At 42.7% G+C, this 17,589-nt stretch overlaps 1 protein-coding gene across 4 annotated transcripts in view; it reads right to left on the reverse strand.

Annotated features, from left to right (window-relative positions):
- TRIM67 (tripartite motif containing 67) overlaps positions 1-17,589 on the reverse strand; it is a 779,172-nt gene that overhangs the window by 671,500 nt on the left and 90,083 nt on the right. For all 4 annotated transcript variants that reach the window (XR_012221447.1, XM_073551878.1, XM_073551876.1 and 1 more), the window contains exon 2: positions 15,616-15,711. Coding sequence is in view for 3 of the 4 variants with exons in the window: in XM_073551878.1 (XP_073407979.1) it covers positions 15,616-15,711 (96 nt within the window). In the remaining variant the exon portion in view is untranslated. The remainder of the gene's footprint in view (positions 1-15,615; positions 15,712-17,589) is intronic.

Below are 17,589 nucleotides of genomic sequence, written 5' to 3' on the forward strand. Positions count from 1 at the left end.
TTACCTTTACTTCGATTAGCGAGGTCAGTGTGGAGACAAATTAAAAGGGTGGTCCGCTTTGGGGATATTATAGCTGAAATGCCACTATGGAATAATGCTTATTTCCCAGTGTTGTTGAACCACCCGTCCTCTGAATTCTGGATTTTGCATGAGGTTTCCTCGGTCAGGGATTTATATAAACAGGGTGTCCTAATGTCCTTTGACCAAATTCAATCTAAACATAATATTCCGAGGTCTCAAATTTTTCACTTCCTTCAGCTTAGATCAGCTTTCCAGTCACAATTGCGTTCAATGGGTGGGTCTCAGGCTATCTTGTCCTTCCCTTTAATAGGCATCCTTAAGTCACAAGGACCCCAGGGTCTAATCTCTGCCCTATACACGTATATGCTGCCTGTGGGAACTGGCTCTGCAATAGTGGCAGTCAGGAGGAGGTGGGAAGGTCTAATTCCTGATGCTCAAGATGAGGATTGGGAGGAGGTTCTTGAATCTCCAATTAAAGTATCCCCATCAATTAACAATAGAATGACTCAATTATACAATATATGATACACCAATCATTTAACTCCATCACGACTCTTAAAAATGGGTCGATTTCAATCTTCGGAATGCTTGAGATGTCATTCATTGGAAGCAGACTTTGCTCACACAATATGAAGTTGCCCTACTACCCTTTCATACTGGAGTGAGGTAACATCGTTGTTGACATCCTTAGTACAGGCCCCGGACCCCCTTAACCCACTAGTCTGTTTGTTCAGGGTGATGGACGAGGAGATGTGGGGACGCTATATTATGATTTTCTTATGTGAGACACTCTTTCTAGCTAGAAAGGTGTTGGCACTACGCTGGATGGGTGGGGTAAATCCCTCTCTTAGAGCCTGGATTGAATTAGTATATACAGTTATAACATACGAGCGAACAGGGGTTGCTTGGGGAAATTTGAAAAGATTTAGGACAGGTGGAATTCTTCTCATCTTACTCTACTGATGCGTAGTGGTCCAGTACCACCATGACATTATGGTAAAATACACTGAATCACTCTATGGCATCACATGGTTACTAACGTTACATTATACAACTATGCTTGGCAGTGTGTTAGTAGTCGTTTAATTAGGCATTTAGTGTTGTTTAGGATGGATGTTGCTGGATGGTTATAAGGTTAAATAATGTTCCAATCACTTGATACTTGGTTTAATGTCCATACAGCGATACATGGAACTATGTAACTCAAATTGTGTTGATAATCTACTATGCAAATTTGCTGTTCCACTGTAATTGTTTGGATAAATGCCATGTGTATTCATCTGGCTATGTGCATATATATATATATATATATATATATATATGTTTCGTGATTAATAAACGAATTAAAAAGAATGGGGCATGTGAATCCAGCCTTAGGGCTCATACTCATCTGCGAGGATAAATCGATTGCAGTCTGACCAATGTTAATGAGTCACAGCTTATCTGCAATTTTTTTTTTCTCAGCCGAAATCGTATTGAGAAAAATATCATAGCATACTGCAATTGTCTTCGTATCTCGGACAAAACTCGCCAATGCAAGTCACTGGGTGAGAGAAAAAAAATCACATGGCACTCAGACCATGTGAGTGCTGTCCGATTTTTACACACCAATGTCCTTTGAAAACTCGGTAATTCATCTACAGCGTACAGTAAAATCACAGCGTGACCTGACAAAATAGAATAGATAGACTAGATATATACACATAGAATAGATATATACAAAGATGTCAGTGACACATATAATTAGGGTAGTACAATGCTTGTGTAGCTTACTGTACTTAATTATTTTCTGAAAAAAGTGGTGTGGGAACCCCCAGACATTGTTTTAATCAGCAAAGGAAAAGCGGACAGCTGGGGGCAGATGTTTATAGCCTGGGAAGGGGGCAATACCCATGGAGCATCCCAGGCTATTAATAATAATAATAATCTTTATATAGCGCCAACATATTCCGCAGCGCTTTACAGTATTAACCCCTTTACCTCCGAGGGTGGTTTGCACGTTAATGACCAGGCCACTTTTTACAATTCTCACCACTGTAATTTTATGAGGTAATAACTCTGGAACGCTTCAAGGGATCCCTGTGATTCTGAGATTGTTTTTTGTGACATATTGTACTTCATGATAGTGGTAAAATTTCTTGGGTGTGACTTTATTCGTGAAAAAAAAGCAAAATTTGGCAAAAATTTGGCAATTTTTGCCAACTTTGAATTTTCATGCCCTTAAGTCCCAATTCTAAAAACTTCACCCCTCAAGGTGCTCAAAAGCATATTCAAGAAGTTTATTAACCCTTCAGGTGCTTCACAGGAATTTTTGGAATGAGGAAAAACAGTGAACATTTAACTTTTTTTCACAAAAAATGTACTTTTTATTTTGACAAGGGTAATCGGAAAAAATGGACCCCAAAATTTGTTGTGTCATTTCTCCTCAGCATGTCAATACCCCATATGAGGGAAAAAAATAACACTGTTTTGTCACATGGCAGAGCTCGAAGGGGAAGGAGCGCCATTTGAATTTTTGAATGCAAAATTTGCTGGAACAATTGGCAGAAGCCATGTCACGTTTGGAGAGCCTTTGATGTGCCTAAACAGGGAAAACCCCCCACAAGTGACCCCATTTTGGAAACTAGCCCCTCAAGGAATGTATATAGATGTGTGGTGAGCACCTTGAACCCCCAGGTGCTTCACAGAAGTTTTTAACGTTGAACCGTGAAAATAATAAAATCACATTTCCCCCAAAAAACGTTATTTTAGCCCCAAATGTTGCATTTTCATAAGGGTGAAAAGACAAATTGCACCATACAATTTGTAGTGCAATTTCTCATGAGTAAGCCTATACCACAGACGAGGGATGAAACTACTGTTTGGGAGCACGGCAGGGCATGGAAGGGAAGGAGCTTCAATAGACTTTTTGAATGTAAAATTTCATGGAATCATTAGCGGACTTCATGTGCCATTTGGAGAGCCCATTATGTGCCTAAACGGTGGAAACCCCCCACAAGTGACCACATTTTGGAAACTAGACCCCTCAAGGAATATATTTAGATGTGTGGTGAGTACCTTGAACCCCCAAGTGCTTCACAGAAGTTTATAACGTTGAGCAGTGAAAATACAAAAGTACCGAGTACCCAAATGTGGGGGAATACTATTTTTGAGGCACATTGCAAATTTCAAAAGGGAAGATGCGCTATATTGGAGTTCAGATTTTGCTGGAATGGTTTGAGGGTGCCATGTCACATTGGCAGATCTCCTAAGGTGTCAGAACAACAAAAACCCCGTATATGTAAACTCATTTTACAAACTACACTTCCCAATTAATTTATCTAGGGGTGCAGTGATCATATTAACACCACGTGACTCACAGAATTTTATACCTTTGAGCGGTGAAGATAGAATATATTACATTTTTACCACTAAAATGTTATATTAGCCCCAAGTTTTTAATTTTTCTAAAGGCTAATAGGAAATTTGTTTACAACAAACTGAGGTCCATTGTTTCCTGAGTGAGCCAATACCCTACATGTAATTGGGGAATATTTTTCAGGCACAGTGCAAAGCTCAGAAGGCAAGGAGTGCCAGATTTTACTGTTATGGTTTGCAGTTGCCATGACCAACTGGGAGAGCCTATGAGATGCCAAAACAGCAGAACCTCCCATAAGTGACCCCATTTTACAACTACACCTCTCAATGAATTCATCTAGGGGTGCAGTGATCATATTGACACCACGGGTGTGTCACAGAATTTTATACCATTGGGTAGTGAAGAAAAATTAACTATATTTTTACCACCAAATTTTGTTTTAGCCCCAGATTTTACATTTTCACACAAGTGGGTAAAAATGGCACCAAAATTTGTCCCATAGTTTTTACTGAACGTGGTAATACCCCATATGTGGCTGGCTGTACAGTACTACTTAGCCATATGGAGAGACTTGGGAGGAAAGGAGCACTATTTGCCTCCTGGAGCACAGATTTTCCTAGAATAGTCTACGGACTCCATATACAAAGCCCCTAATTGCTAGAAGAGCAGAATCCCCCCTCAAGTGACCCCATTTTGGAAATTATACCCCCTTGGGGAATTTATCTACAGGTGTAGTGACGATTTTGACTCCTTGAGTATTTTCCAGAAACAAGCAGCAATGAATGTTGCCGAATTAAAATTGCAAACTGCTGTTGTAGGGACCAGTATGCTGTAGTGACCAGTACGCTATAAAAACCGGTACACTGCAGTCACCAGTATGTTGCCGTCACCAGTACGTTATGCCCAGCCCGTGCTGCTGGAGACATGAATCTGTAAGTTGGTAGGCTCTCATTGCTTCAGAAATGCCAAACATGTGGAAGCTATATGTGGTTTAGGTACACTGTGGGGCTCAGAAGGGAGGGGGGCATTTGGATTTGGCAGCGCAGAATTTGCTGAATTTCTTTTGGAGGGTGAGAAGTCATTTTGCTTTTACAGAGCCTTTGCACTATCAGTAACGTGGAAGTCCCACTATATTTCCGTTAACAGATTACAGACCGGTGTGGGGACATGCTTTTTTTGTGGATTGAGTTTAAGCTTTTATTGGGAACATTTTATGTAATGCTTGAGATAACATTTGTCCAGCGTTCTACGGCAGAATGTCCCCCCAGCGGAGGCAGCGGGATACCGCCTGGGAGTGGGAGAGTAGAGGCTGCAGCCCCCGGACAGGGGCGGGCAGTGGCGGTGCTGAGTGGCGGTTGGTAGGCCACCGGCACAGACAGCGGCTGCTCTAGGGGACCCGTGGTGGGCGATGGCTCAGCCCTTATCACGGACTGGAGCGGGGCAGTGGTGGCTGCAGGCGGCGATGGACTCGCCGCAGCCACAGATGGGAGTGGAGCGGCAACGGCCGCGGGTGGCTGCGGGCAGGCCGCAGCCGCGAGCTGGAGCGAGGCGATAACGGCCGCAGGTGGCTGCAGGCAGGCCGCAGCTGTGGGCTGGAGCGAGGCGGCAACGGCCGCAGGTGGCTGCAGACAGGCCACAGCCGAGAGCTGGAGCGAGGCGGCAAAGGTCGCGGGTGGCTGTGGGCAGACCGCAGCTGTGGGCTGGAGCGAGGCGCCAACGGCTGTGGGTGGCTGTGAAGCGGCAGTCTTCTGTCGGTCGGCTGGGCACCATCTCCCTGCAGTCCACCGAGAATCTCCCTTCTGTCACTATCCTCCTCTCCAGTTACTGCTGGAGGCTCTGGCTCCCTGGCGCTTCCACGGTCTCCTGCTCCTTCTCTGCCATTCTGCTGACTCACTCTGACTGGCGTCCACCGCCCCTTTTATATAAGCTCCTCTCCCAACTGTCCTGGAAGTCTCAACGGTTGGTCCCCTAACTCTGCTCCCCGGAAACAGAAACCCTAAGAAGCTAGATAACGGTCCCCTTGGTTCCGGCCCGGACACTAGGCGGGGGCCCCTCCTCCTACATATGCACCTTTTTCTACCACACTTTTCCTTTCACTCAACTTTCCGTTAATATGCTTAGATACAGCACTCTGTGAACAGCCAGCTTCTTTAGCAATGATCTTCAGTGGCTTACCCCCCTTGTGGCGTGTGTCAGTGACTGCCTTCTGGACATCTGTCAAGTCAGCAGTCTTCCTCATGATTGTGAAGCCTACTGAAACAGGCTAAAGGACCTTTTTAACCTCTTTGTTACATTGGACGTACTATTTTGTCCATGTTACCTGGGTCTTAAATCTCATGGATGGAATAGTACGTCATACGCGATCAGCTGCGCTCACGGTGGGAGCGCAGCTGATCGCGGCCGGATGTATCACAGCTGACACACGGCACTATGTGCCAGGAGTGGTCACGGACCGCCCCCAGCACATTAACCCCTGGCACACTGCGATCAAACATGATCTCAGTGTACCGGGGGCATAGGGAAGAATCGCGCAGGGAGGGGGCTCGCGATGTTCTGAGGGCCTCCTTTCTGCAGGACCCCAGATCCAGTATGGCCGCGGGGGCCTTCGGGGTCCTGCAGGGAGGCGGTTTTCTCAGTGCCTGCTGAGAGCAGGCGCTGAGAAAGCCTCCTCTAGTGCCTGTCAGATCGCTGATCTGACACAGTGTACTGCAAAGTGTCAGATCAGTGATCTGACACTATATAGTATTGTCCCGCCCTGGGACAATATAATAAAGTAAAAAAAAAATGATGTGTTAAAATAATTTTTTAAAAATTCCTAAATAAATAAAAAAAATGTTCCCTAATAAATTCTTTTTTTTGTAAATAAAAAAACAATAAAAGTACACATATTTAGTATCACTGTGTCCGTAATGAACCACACTATAAAACTGTCCCACTAATTAACCTCTTTAGTAAACCCCTTAAAAAAACAAAAAAAAATGCTTTATCATCATACCGCCAAACAAAAAGTGCAATAACACAAGATAAAAAAGACGAATATGAATAAACATGGTACCGCTGAAAACGACATCTTGTCCCGCAAAAAACGAGCCGCAATACAGCATCATTGGCAAAAAAATAAAAAAGTTATAGTTTGCAGAATAAAGCAATGCAAAAATAATAATTTTTTATATAAAATTGTTTTTATTGTATAAAAGTGCCAAAACATAAAAAAATGATATAAATGAGGTATTGCCGCTGTAATCGTACAAACCTAAAGAATAAAACTGCTTTATCAATTTTAACACACGCGGTACGGTGTAAACGCCCCCCCCAAGAGAAATTCATGAATTGCAGATTTTTGTTCATTCTGCATTCCAAAAATCAGAATAAAAAGCGACCAAAAAATGTCATGTACCCAAAAATGGTGCCAATGAAAATGTCAATTCGTCCCGCAAAAAATAAGACCTCACATGGCTCTGTGTTATGATGAGTCACCGAAGGAGGAAAAAACAAAATACCAGCTAAGTCCAGAAAAACCAGAGAGGTTGGCAGCTATCGGATTGCAGACCCCTGAACCTATCCACAACAACTAGCAGTAGCCGTGGGGGGTTCCTACGGTGCCCTAGACCCCTCGATCACAGCTGGAGAACTATATAGCCTAAAGACAGAAAGGGGAAAACTAAACTGCCCCAGAGCAGACCCCAAAGCAATAGGCAGCCCCCAACATATAATGACGGTGAAGCAAGATGAAAACACTAAACACAGATAGAAAGATAGGTTGAGCAAATGATGGGGCCCAAGCTAACTACATAGGACAGGATAGGAAAGCTGCTGTCTGCCATCCGCAAAAACCCTATCAAAATGAGCCAACCGACTGATAGGAAAAACAGGCCCTGAAGTCGCTAGGCTTCAAAAAGACTATATCAGCACTCAGGTATATTCTGAAGACAGAGCAAAAATCAACAGATCAGAGACAAAAATGGAATTCAGCTCACCCCCGGCCGGGGATGGCAGAACTCCCAAAAAACAAGGCAAAACAAATACAAAACTGAAGAGTACAAAGCAGAGCAGAAAAACTTAGCTTTGAGATGCAGGAATCAGACTGGTCTCCAAGAATCCAGCAGGAAAATCACCAGCCAGGAAGAAGGGCGTCGGCAGCCTTATATCCAGTCCTCAATTCCAGCCACCCAGTCATCATCTAGCTGCCCGGGTGTTTGGTAATCAGTCTCACTACCTTCCTTCACTAGAGGAGGGAGTTCATCAGACCTCATTGGTGAAGGGAAAAATGAACTCACAACAGTACCTCCCCCTTGAGGAGGGGTCACCGAACCCTCATCCATGCCACCAGGGCGATCCGGGTGAGCCCGATGAAAGGCACGCACCAATCTTTCGGCATGAATATCAGAGGCAGAGACCCAGGAATTATCCTCCTGACTATAACCCTTCCACTTAACCAAATACTGGAGTCTCCGTCTAGCCAGACGGGAATCCAGTATCTTCTCTACCTCATATTCCATGTTACCTTCAACCAATATAGGGTCAGGAGGTGCCACCACAGGAACTACTGGTTCAACAAACCTCTTCAACAAGGACTTATGAAACACATTATGAATTTTAAATGTGACAGGAAGAGCCAACCGAAAAGAGACCGGATTAATAATCTCCAAAATCTTGTAAGGTCCAATAAATCTAGGCTTAAACTTAGGAGAAGCCACCTTCATAGCGATATTTTTTGATGACAACCAAACCATATTACCCACCTTAAACTGGGGTCCAACGGTCCTACGCCGGTTGGAAAACCGCTGGGCCTTTTCCTGGGAGAGAGACAACTTATCCACTACTTGGTCCCAGATCTGTTGCATTCTCTCCACCACAGTGTCAACACCTGGGCAGGCAGAAGGCTCCACCTGCCCTGAAGAAAATCGAGGGTGAAAAAAAAAAAAGGTGACATCAAAGTGGCAGAACTAGCTCTATTATTTAAAGCAAATTCGGCCAAGGGCACAAATGAAACCCAATCATCCTGATCGGCAGAAATAAAACATCTCAAATACGACTCCAAAGTCTGGTTTGTTCTCTCCGTCTGCCCATTGGTCTGAGGGTGAAACGCAGAGGAGAAGTGAATTCCTAGCTTGGAACAGAAAGTCCTCCAAAATCTAGACACAAACTGAACTCCTCTGTCAGATACAATGTTCTCAGGAATCCCGTGCAAGCGAACCACCTGTTGCAAAAACAAGGGCACCAACTCAGAGGAAGATGGCAACTTAGGGAGTGGTACAAGATGGACCATCTTAGAGAATCTATCACAAATCACCCAAATAACAGTCATTCTCTGAGAGACAGGCATATCAGAGATAAAATCCATTGAAATATGCGTCCATGGCCTCCTGGGCACCGGCAAAGGCATCAACAAGCCACTAGAGCGAGAACAAGGTTTAGACCGGGAGCAAGTCCCACAGGACTGCACAAAATTCCTGACATCACGAGACAAGGCGGGCCACCAAAAAGATCGACTCACCAGATCTCTAGTACCAAAAATACCTGGATGACCAGCCAATGCAGAGCAATGAACTTCAGACATCACTCTCTTCCTCCACTGGTCATGAACATACAACTTTCCACTGGGACAACGCTCAGGTTTGTCCTCCTAAAACTCTTCCAGAACACGTCTCAAATCGGGCGAGATGGCGGAAAGAACTACCCCCTCGCCTAAGATGGTAGCAGGCTTAGTCACAACAGGAGAATCAGCAAGGAAACTCCTAAAGAGGGCGTCTGCCTTGACATTCTTAGTGCCCGGAAGAAAAGAGACCACAAAATCAAAACGTGTGAAAAACAAGGCCCACCTAGCCTGTCTAGGATTCAAGCGCTTGGCCGACTCCAGGTAAATCAAATTCTTGTGGTCAGTAAGGACCACGACTTGGTGTTTGGCTCCCTCCAACCAATGTCTCCACTCCTCAAATGCCCATTTCATGGCCAACAGTTCCCGATTCCCCACATCATAGTTACGTTCGGATGGGGAGAACTTTTGGGAAAAGAAAGCACAAGGATTCATTTTAGATGTCACAGGATCTTTTTGGGACAACACCGCTCCTGCACCAATCTCAGAAGCGTCCACCTCCACCAGAGACGGGAGTGAGACATCAGGTTGCCGCAAAACCGGAGCAGAAGTGAATCTTCGCTTCAGCTCCTGAAAGGAAGAAACAGCCTCCGGAGACCAATTCAGCACATCAGCACCCTTCCTAGTCAAATCCGTCAATGGCTTGGCAATACCAGAAAAATTAGCTATAAATTTCCGATAAAAATTAGCAAAACCCAAAAACTTCTGGAGGGCCTTCAAAGAAGTGGGCTGAACCCAATCATAAATGGCCTGTACCTTGGCCGGGTCCATTTCAATAGTTGACGGAGACAAAATAAATCCCAAAAATGAAATCCTCTGTACCCCAAAAAGGCATTTCGATCCCTTGACATACAGGGAATTCTCCCTCAAAATCCGGAACACAGTCCGAACATGTTCCACATGAGAGTCCCAATTCTTGGAGAAGATCAAAATATCATCCAGATAGATAATCAAAAATTTATCCACAAAGTCTCGTAATATATCGTTCATGAAGCACTGGAAGACAGAAGGGGCATTAGTGAGCCCAAAAGGCATCACCAGGTACTCAAAATGTCCCTCCGGAGTATTAAACGCCGTCTTCCATTCATCCCCATGCTTAATGCGAATAAGATTATACGCCCCCCTGAGGTCAAGCTTGGTAAACCAGCAAGCACCTTTAACTCTGGAGAATAGATCAGAAATCAGGGGTAACGGTTACTGATATTTAACAGTAATTTTGTTGAGGGCACGATAGTCAATACAAGGCCTTAATGAACCATCCTTTTTAGCCACAAAAAAAACCCCAGCACCTAAGGGTGAAGAGGATGGTCTAATATGACCCTTCTCCAATGCCTCCTTAATATAGGATTGCATAGCCTCATGCTCGGGTACAGATAAATTGAAAAGCCGACCCTTGGGGAATTTACACCCCGGGTTCAGCTCAATAGCACAGTCATAACTCCTATGAGGAGGCAAAGACGCAGACTCATTCTCACTAAATACATCATAAAAGTCAGCCAAATAGTCAGGAACATCATGTGACTGGGGAGAGGTGGAGAAAACAGGAGCATCGCTAAGGGCACACCGACAACCCCAACTCACCAAAGACAAAGATTTCCAATCCAGAACTGGATTATGGATTTGCAACCAGGGAAACCCCAGAACAATGGTATCATGCAAATTATGCAACACCAAAAATCTGCAATTTTCTTGATGGTCTGGGGCGACCCGCATTACCACCTGGGTCCAAAACTGAGGTTTATTCTTCGCCAAAGGAGTAGCATCAATACCCCTCAAAGGGATAGGCGTCCGCAGAGGTGTCATAGGAAATCCACAACATTTAGCAAAATCCAAGTCCATCAGGTTCAGAGCTGCTCCTGAATCCACAAAAGCCTTGGCGGAAAATGTGGACAGGGAGCAGATCAGAGTAATTGCCAGAAGAAACTTAGGTTGAACACCACCCACAGAAAACGTGTGTGCACAACGTTTCTCTCGTTTAGGGCAGACAGAAATAATATGCGAGGCATCTCCACAAAAAAAACACAGCTTATTACGCCTTCTGAACTCCTGACGTTGCGCCCTAGACAAAACTCTATCACATTGCATAGGTTCAGACATTTGTTCAACAGGTGGTAACATCTCACATGTAGTTTTGCGTTCACGTAAACGCCAATCCACCTGAATGGCTAATGACATAGAATCGTCAAGACCAGAGGGAACAGGAAATCCCACCATAGTATCTTTTACAGTTTCTGACAAACCCTTCCGAAAGAGGGCTGCCAAGGCACCATCATTCCAGGTAGTAAGGACCGCCCACTTTTGGAATTTTTGACAGTACAACTCTGCCGAATCCCGACCCTGGCTTAATGCCAACAGGGTCTTTTCAGCCTGATCAATAGCATTAGGTTCATCATACAACAACCCCAAGGCTTGAAAAAATGCATTCACATTATTCAGAATAGGATCATCAGGTTTCAAAGAAAACGCCCAATCCTGGAGATCGCCGCGCAGCAAAGAGATGACAATTTTAACCTGCTGAGCGGAGTTCCCCGACGAGTTAGGCTTCAAGGCAAAAAATAATTTACAATTATTCTTGAAATTCAAGAATTTAGACCGATCCCCCAAAAATACATCAGGAGAAGGAATCTTTGGTTCAGTAGCATGTGAATGAGCAAGATAGGCGGAAATTCCCCGCACTTCAGCAGCGAGCTGCTCCACACGATCAGACAATTGCTTCATCTCCATTGAGAGAAAAATTACCCCTACGGCCTCAGAGATATAGAGGAAAAAATATGCACACAAAAAAAAAAAATTCTGACACTTTTTTTTTTTTTTTTTTTTTTTTACAATTCTCTCCTGCTATTGAGTACCCTAGGATCTGCGGTATGGCTGGTGATTCTGTTATGATGAGTCACCGATGGAGGAAAAAACAAAATACCAGCTAAGTCCAGAAAAACCAGAGAGGTTGGCAGCTATCGGATTGCAGACCCCTGAACCTATCCACAACAACTAGCAGTAGCCGTGGGGGGTTCCTACGGTGCCCTAGACCCCTCGATCACAGCTGGAGAACTATATAGCCTAAAGACAGAAAGGGGAAAAACTAAACTGCCCCAGAGCAGACCCCAAAGCAATAGGCAGCCCCCAACATATAATGACGGTGAAGCAAGATGAAAACACTAACACAGATAGAAAAATAGGTTGAGAAAATGATGGGGCCCAAGCTAACTACATAGGACAGGATAGGAAAGCTGCTGTCTGCCATCCGCAAAAACCCTATCAAAATGAGCCAACCGACTGATAGGAAAAACAGGCCCTGAAGTCGCTAGGCTTCAAAAAGACTATATCAGCACTCAGGTATATTCTGAAGACAGAGCAAAAATCAACAGATCAGAGACAAAAATGGAATTCAGCTCACCCCCGGCCGGGGATGGCAGAACTCCCAAAAAACAAGGCAAAACAAATACAAAACTGAAGAGTACAAAGCAGAGCAGAAAAACTTAGCTTTGAGATGCAGGAATCAGACTGGTCTCCAAGAATCCAGCAGGAAAATCACCAGCCAGGAAGAAGGGCGTCGGCAGCCTTATATCCAGTCCTCAATTCCAGCCACGCATTCATCATCTAGCTGCCCAGGTGTTTGGTAATCAGTCTTACTACCTTCCTTCACAAGAGGAGGGAGTTTATCAGACCTCAATGGTGAAGGGAAAAATGAACTCACAACAGCTCTGTGGGTCAAAATACGGAAAAATTATAGCTCTCAAAATGTGGTGATGAAAAACTATTTTTTGCAAAAGAAAGCGTCTTTTAAGTGTGACAGCTGTCAAACATAAAAACCCGCTATGAATAGTAAATCAAACCCCCCTTTATCACCCCCTTAGTTAGGGAAAAAATTTTTAAAAAATGTGTTTATTTCCATTTTCCCTTTAGGGTTAGGGATAGGGTTATAGCTAGGGTTAGGGTTGGGATTAGGGTTGAAGTTAGAATTGGGGGGTTTTCTTCTGTTCAGGCCCAGCAGGAGCTCTCCAAATGCGACATGGCGTCTGATCTCAATTCCAGCCAATTCTGCGTTGAAAAAGTCAAACGGTGCTCCTTCCCTTCCAAGCTTTGCCATGAGCGCAAACAGTGGTTTACCCCCACATATGGGGTATCAGCCTACTCAGGACAAATTTAACAACAACTTTTGGGGTCCAATTTTTCCTGTTAACCTTGGAAAAATAAAAAATTGGGGACAAAAATGTCATTTTTGTGGAAAATAATGATTTTTTTATTTTTATGGCTCTACTTTAAAAACTTCTGTGAAGCACTTGGGGGTTCAAAGTTCTCACCACACATCTAGAAAGGTTCCTTGGGGGGTCTAGTTTCCAAAATGGGGTCACTTGTGGGGGATTTCCACTGTTTAGGCACATCAGGGGCTCTCCAAACGCAACATGACACCCGCAGACCATTCCATCAAAGTCTGCATTCCAAAACGTCACTATTTCCCTTCCGAGCCCTGACATGTGCCCATACAGTAGTTTTCTCCTACATATGGGGTATCAGCGTACTCAGGACAAATTGGAACACTTTTGGGGTCCAATTTCTCCTATTAATTTAACCTTGGGAAAATAAAAAAATTGGGGACTTAAAGATCATGTTTGTGGAAAAAATATGAATTTTTTATTTTCACGCCCAGGCGTTATAAACTTCTGTGAAGCACTTGGGGGTTCAAAGTGCTCACCACACATCTAGATAAGTTCCTTGGAGGGTCTAGTTTCCAAAATGGGGTCACATGTGTGGGGTTTCCACTGTTTAGGCACATCAGGGGCTCTACAAATGCGACATGGCGTCCGATCTCCATTCCAGCCAATTTTGCGTTGAAAAAGTCAAACAGCGCTCCTTCCCTTCCGAGCTCTGCTATGCGCCCAAACAGTGGTTTACCCCCACATATGGGTATCAGCGTACTCAGAACAAATTGCACAATAACTTTTGGGGTCCTGTTACCCTTGAGAAAATAAAAATTGAAGGTGAAAAGATCATTTTGTGGAAAAAATATGATTTTTTAATTTTACGGCTGTACATTATCAACTTCAGTGAAGCCCTTGGGAGTTCAAAGTTCTCACCACACATCTAGATAAGTTCCTTGGGGGTTCTAGTTTCTAAAATGGTGTCATTTGTGGGGGGTTTCCACTGTATAGGCACACCAGGGGCTCTCCAAATGCGACATGGCGTCCGATCTCAATTCCAGCCAATTTTGCATTGAAAAAGTCAAACTGCGCTCCTTCCCTTCCGAGCTCTGCCATGCGCCAAAACAGTGGTTCCCCCCACATATCAGTTATCAGCGTACTCAGGACAAATTGCACAATAACTTTTGCATTCTAATTTCTCCTGTTACTCTTGTACCTGAGGTAATTTTTTTGTGAAAAAAAGTTAAATGTTTATTTTTTTTTAAACATTCAAAAAATTCCTGTGAAGCACCTGAAGGGTTAATAAACTTATTGAATGTGGTTTTGAGCACCTTGAGGAGTGCAGTTTTTAGAATGGTGTCACTTTGGGGTATTTTCTATCATATAGACCCCTCAAAGTGACTTCAAATGTGATGTGGTCTCTAAAAAAATGGTGTTGTAAAAATGAGAAATCGATGGTCAACTTTTAACCCTTATAGCTTCCTAACAAAAAAAATGTTGGTTCCAAAATTGTGCTGATGTAAAGTAAACGTGTGGGAAATGTTACTTATTAAGTATTTTGTGTACCATATCTCTGTGATTTAAGGGCATGAAAATTCAAAGTTGGAAAATTGCTAAATTTTCACCAAATTTCTGTTTTTTTTTCGCAAATAAACGCAAGTTATATCAAAGAAATTTTACCACTAACATGAAGTACAATATGTCACGAGAAAAACAATGTCCGAATCACCAGGATCCATGAAAGCATTCAAGAGTTATTAACTCATAAAGGGACAGTGGTCAGAATTGTAAAAATTGGCCCGGTCATTAACGTGCACACCACCCTTGGGTGTAAAGGGGTTAAACGCTTAGGAAGCCTTGGCAGGTGTTTTTTGTTAATTATTCTAATTTACTGAGATATTGACGCTTGGGTTTTCATTGCTGTAAACCGCAATCATCAACATTAACAGAAATAAATACTTGAAATAGATCACTCTCTCTGTAATGACTCTATAGAATATTTGAGTTTCACTTTTTGTATTGAAGAACTGAAATAAATTAACTTTTTGAGGATATTTTAATTTAATCAGAAGCACTTGTATCAATCAATCAATCTATCTATCTATCTATCTATCTATCTATCTATCTATAGATAGATACATCTTGATAGACCTATATCTTGAAGAATATTTTCTTGGAAAACTATGTGTAAATGACAGAGAAGTTCTCTTTGTAAAAGCTCATGTTAAAGTCGCATTGCAATTGGATCACACTCACATGTATACTGATGTAAATCGGATACTAGGTGTTAAAATTGTATTGTAATCACATGATACTTGTATGACACTTGGCCATTTTTTCAGGACTGAAATCAGACTGTTTTTTCACAGTGATGGGTATGGGCCCTTAGACAGGAAATTAACAGTAACTGATCAACAAAGGAATCTCTGTCTTTTTTCTCAATGCATGGTGTGTTGTGTCATTGTCTGGGTGCACGTCTGTAAAGAACATAAAGATGATACCTGGATTTGTTGCAGTACGTTCTTTAGCTGAACTAAGAATTCTTTGGCTTCTTTTGCTTTATCAGAAACTCCACTCAAAGCTTGAGAAAGCTGTGCCTGTATGAAAAGATAAAATGAAAGATACCAGATGTGAACATCGTTTCCATCTATTAGTATTCAAGGAACTGATCAAGGCTTCATTGCTATGTTTTGCATGTTATTCTCTATTCTCAGGTCTAACCATACAAAAGGTAATTTCCTCAATGGAAAGACACATGTTAGCTCACCCTAAAGTGGAATCAAACACTGCCAGGTTGTCTTTAGAAATCAAGATCTAGAAGACCTTCTAGGGGAAATAAAGAGAGAAAACGCTTACAAAGTCTATCAATGGGTTTACTGGTAAAATTCCTGCTACAGTTATGACCATTTCTTCTAATTTAAGTAATTGCTTTAATGCCGGCGTCCCTGCATGCCTCCTATCCTCCTCTCGTCTGGCAGGGACGCCAACTCACTCACCACCTCGGCCCTTAGGCCATGCATGCTCTTCCTGCTGCTTGCTCCCATGTCTGCACATTCCTGGCTGATTACTTGGCACTGAACTTAGGGCACGTGTCCTTCCAGTCCCTTAAAGAGCTTGCGTCAATGGCTGGGAGACACTTACAATTTAAGACACCTCCACCTGTTGGGAGGTGCCTGGGAAACATGTTCACTCTAGAAAGGCATAAAATACTGAGGACAAAAAAAACAAGCTGTGTGCATATGATTTCTGAAATCTCAGACTTTTCTGGTACTGTAAAATGCAGCTGAAAATTTGCATTAAAAAATGCTGAAAAAATGCCTAACATAGCCTTACAGTTATTTCTTTTTCAGTTAAATTCCTACAGTAAACCTATGTTCACAGTAGGCATTTTTGATAGTTTTGATAGTTTTTTTTCTGCAGCAAAACCTGCTCGCTTGGCAGGAAAAAAGCTGCCTCAAAAAAGCAGGTTTTATTACTTGTTTTTGTTGCAGTTTATTTTTTGTGTGTTTTTTTGCTGCGTTTTTGTCACATGACATATCTGATTCTAGTTCATCAGGTTTTGCCACAAAAAACAGCAAAACCTGATATTTGTGTTTTTTGCAGCGTTTTTTCATCATCCATCACTTTCAATGGGTGAAAAACAAGGAAAAAGCACTGACCGTGACATGCGCTATTCTTCAATACCAAGCAAAGGCACAAAATACTGAGGACAAAAACATCAGTCTGTGCGCATGAGATTTCTGAATTGCCCTCATGTGGATAAAGAAACAAATTTTCTAGTAATGCTTTTATTTCTCTAGTTAGGTGTATTATCAAGCTGTCTCTTGAGCAGCTCAGAGCTATGCAGTGTTCTTACTTCCAGGTTTCTGGCAGTGCAGGTAACACTTTGATTTGCAGTTCTGTTGAATAACAGTGTTGTATTATTAGCAGAAATATAAAGCTAAGCAGCAGTTCTGCTGTAACTTAATTCAGCTATCAGCAGTTTGTTCTGGAGTGACACGACGATCACTGATTTTACATATAAAAATAGCAGGTCATTTGAACAAGCACACAACTCAGTCAGGACAGTAAGAGCTATAATTATGATGAACTGCCCTGAAGGAAGTTGATGCAACTAGAAGATGATTTTAAATCACTTTTATGGTAACCATATAGTGAGAAATAAGGTACCACAAGATGGTATATAAAATGTAAAACTTTATACTTTACTGACAATCAATTAAAAACAAACAACAAAGGAAGGTGCAAGACACAATGAAGAGGGACTACAATGCCATGGGATAACCTACAAAAAAACAAAGACCAACCAAATGAAGCTGGTATGATTGTTCATAGTTACCAAAAATCTAAAGCTTTAAATGACTCAGTGTAAGATGCTAATGTATGGAAAGCATGCTACCATGATCCTTATTTTTAATTGCACATTGCCTCAATAAGCATATGAGTAAAAAAAAAGGCTGGTAAACAACAATGAC

Source organism: Dendrobates tinctorius, unplaced genomic scaffold (genome assembly GCF_039654945.1).
Source record: "Dendrobates tinctorius isolate UK_male_01 unplaced genomic scaffold, ASM3965494v1 ptg000181l, whole genome shotgun sequence".
NCBI lineage: Eukaryota > Metazoa > Chordata > Amphibia > Anura > Dendrobatidae > Dendrobates > Dendrobates tinctorius.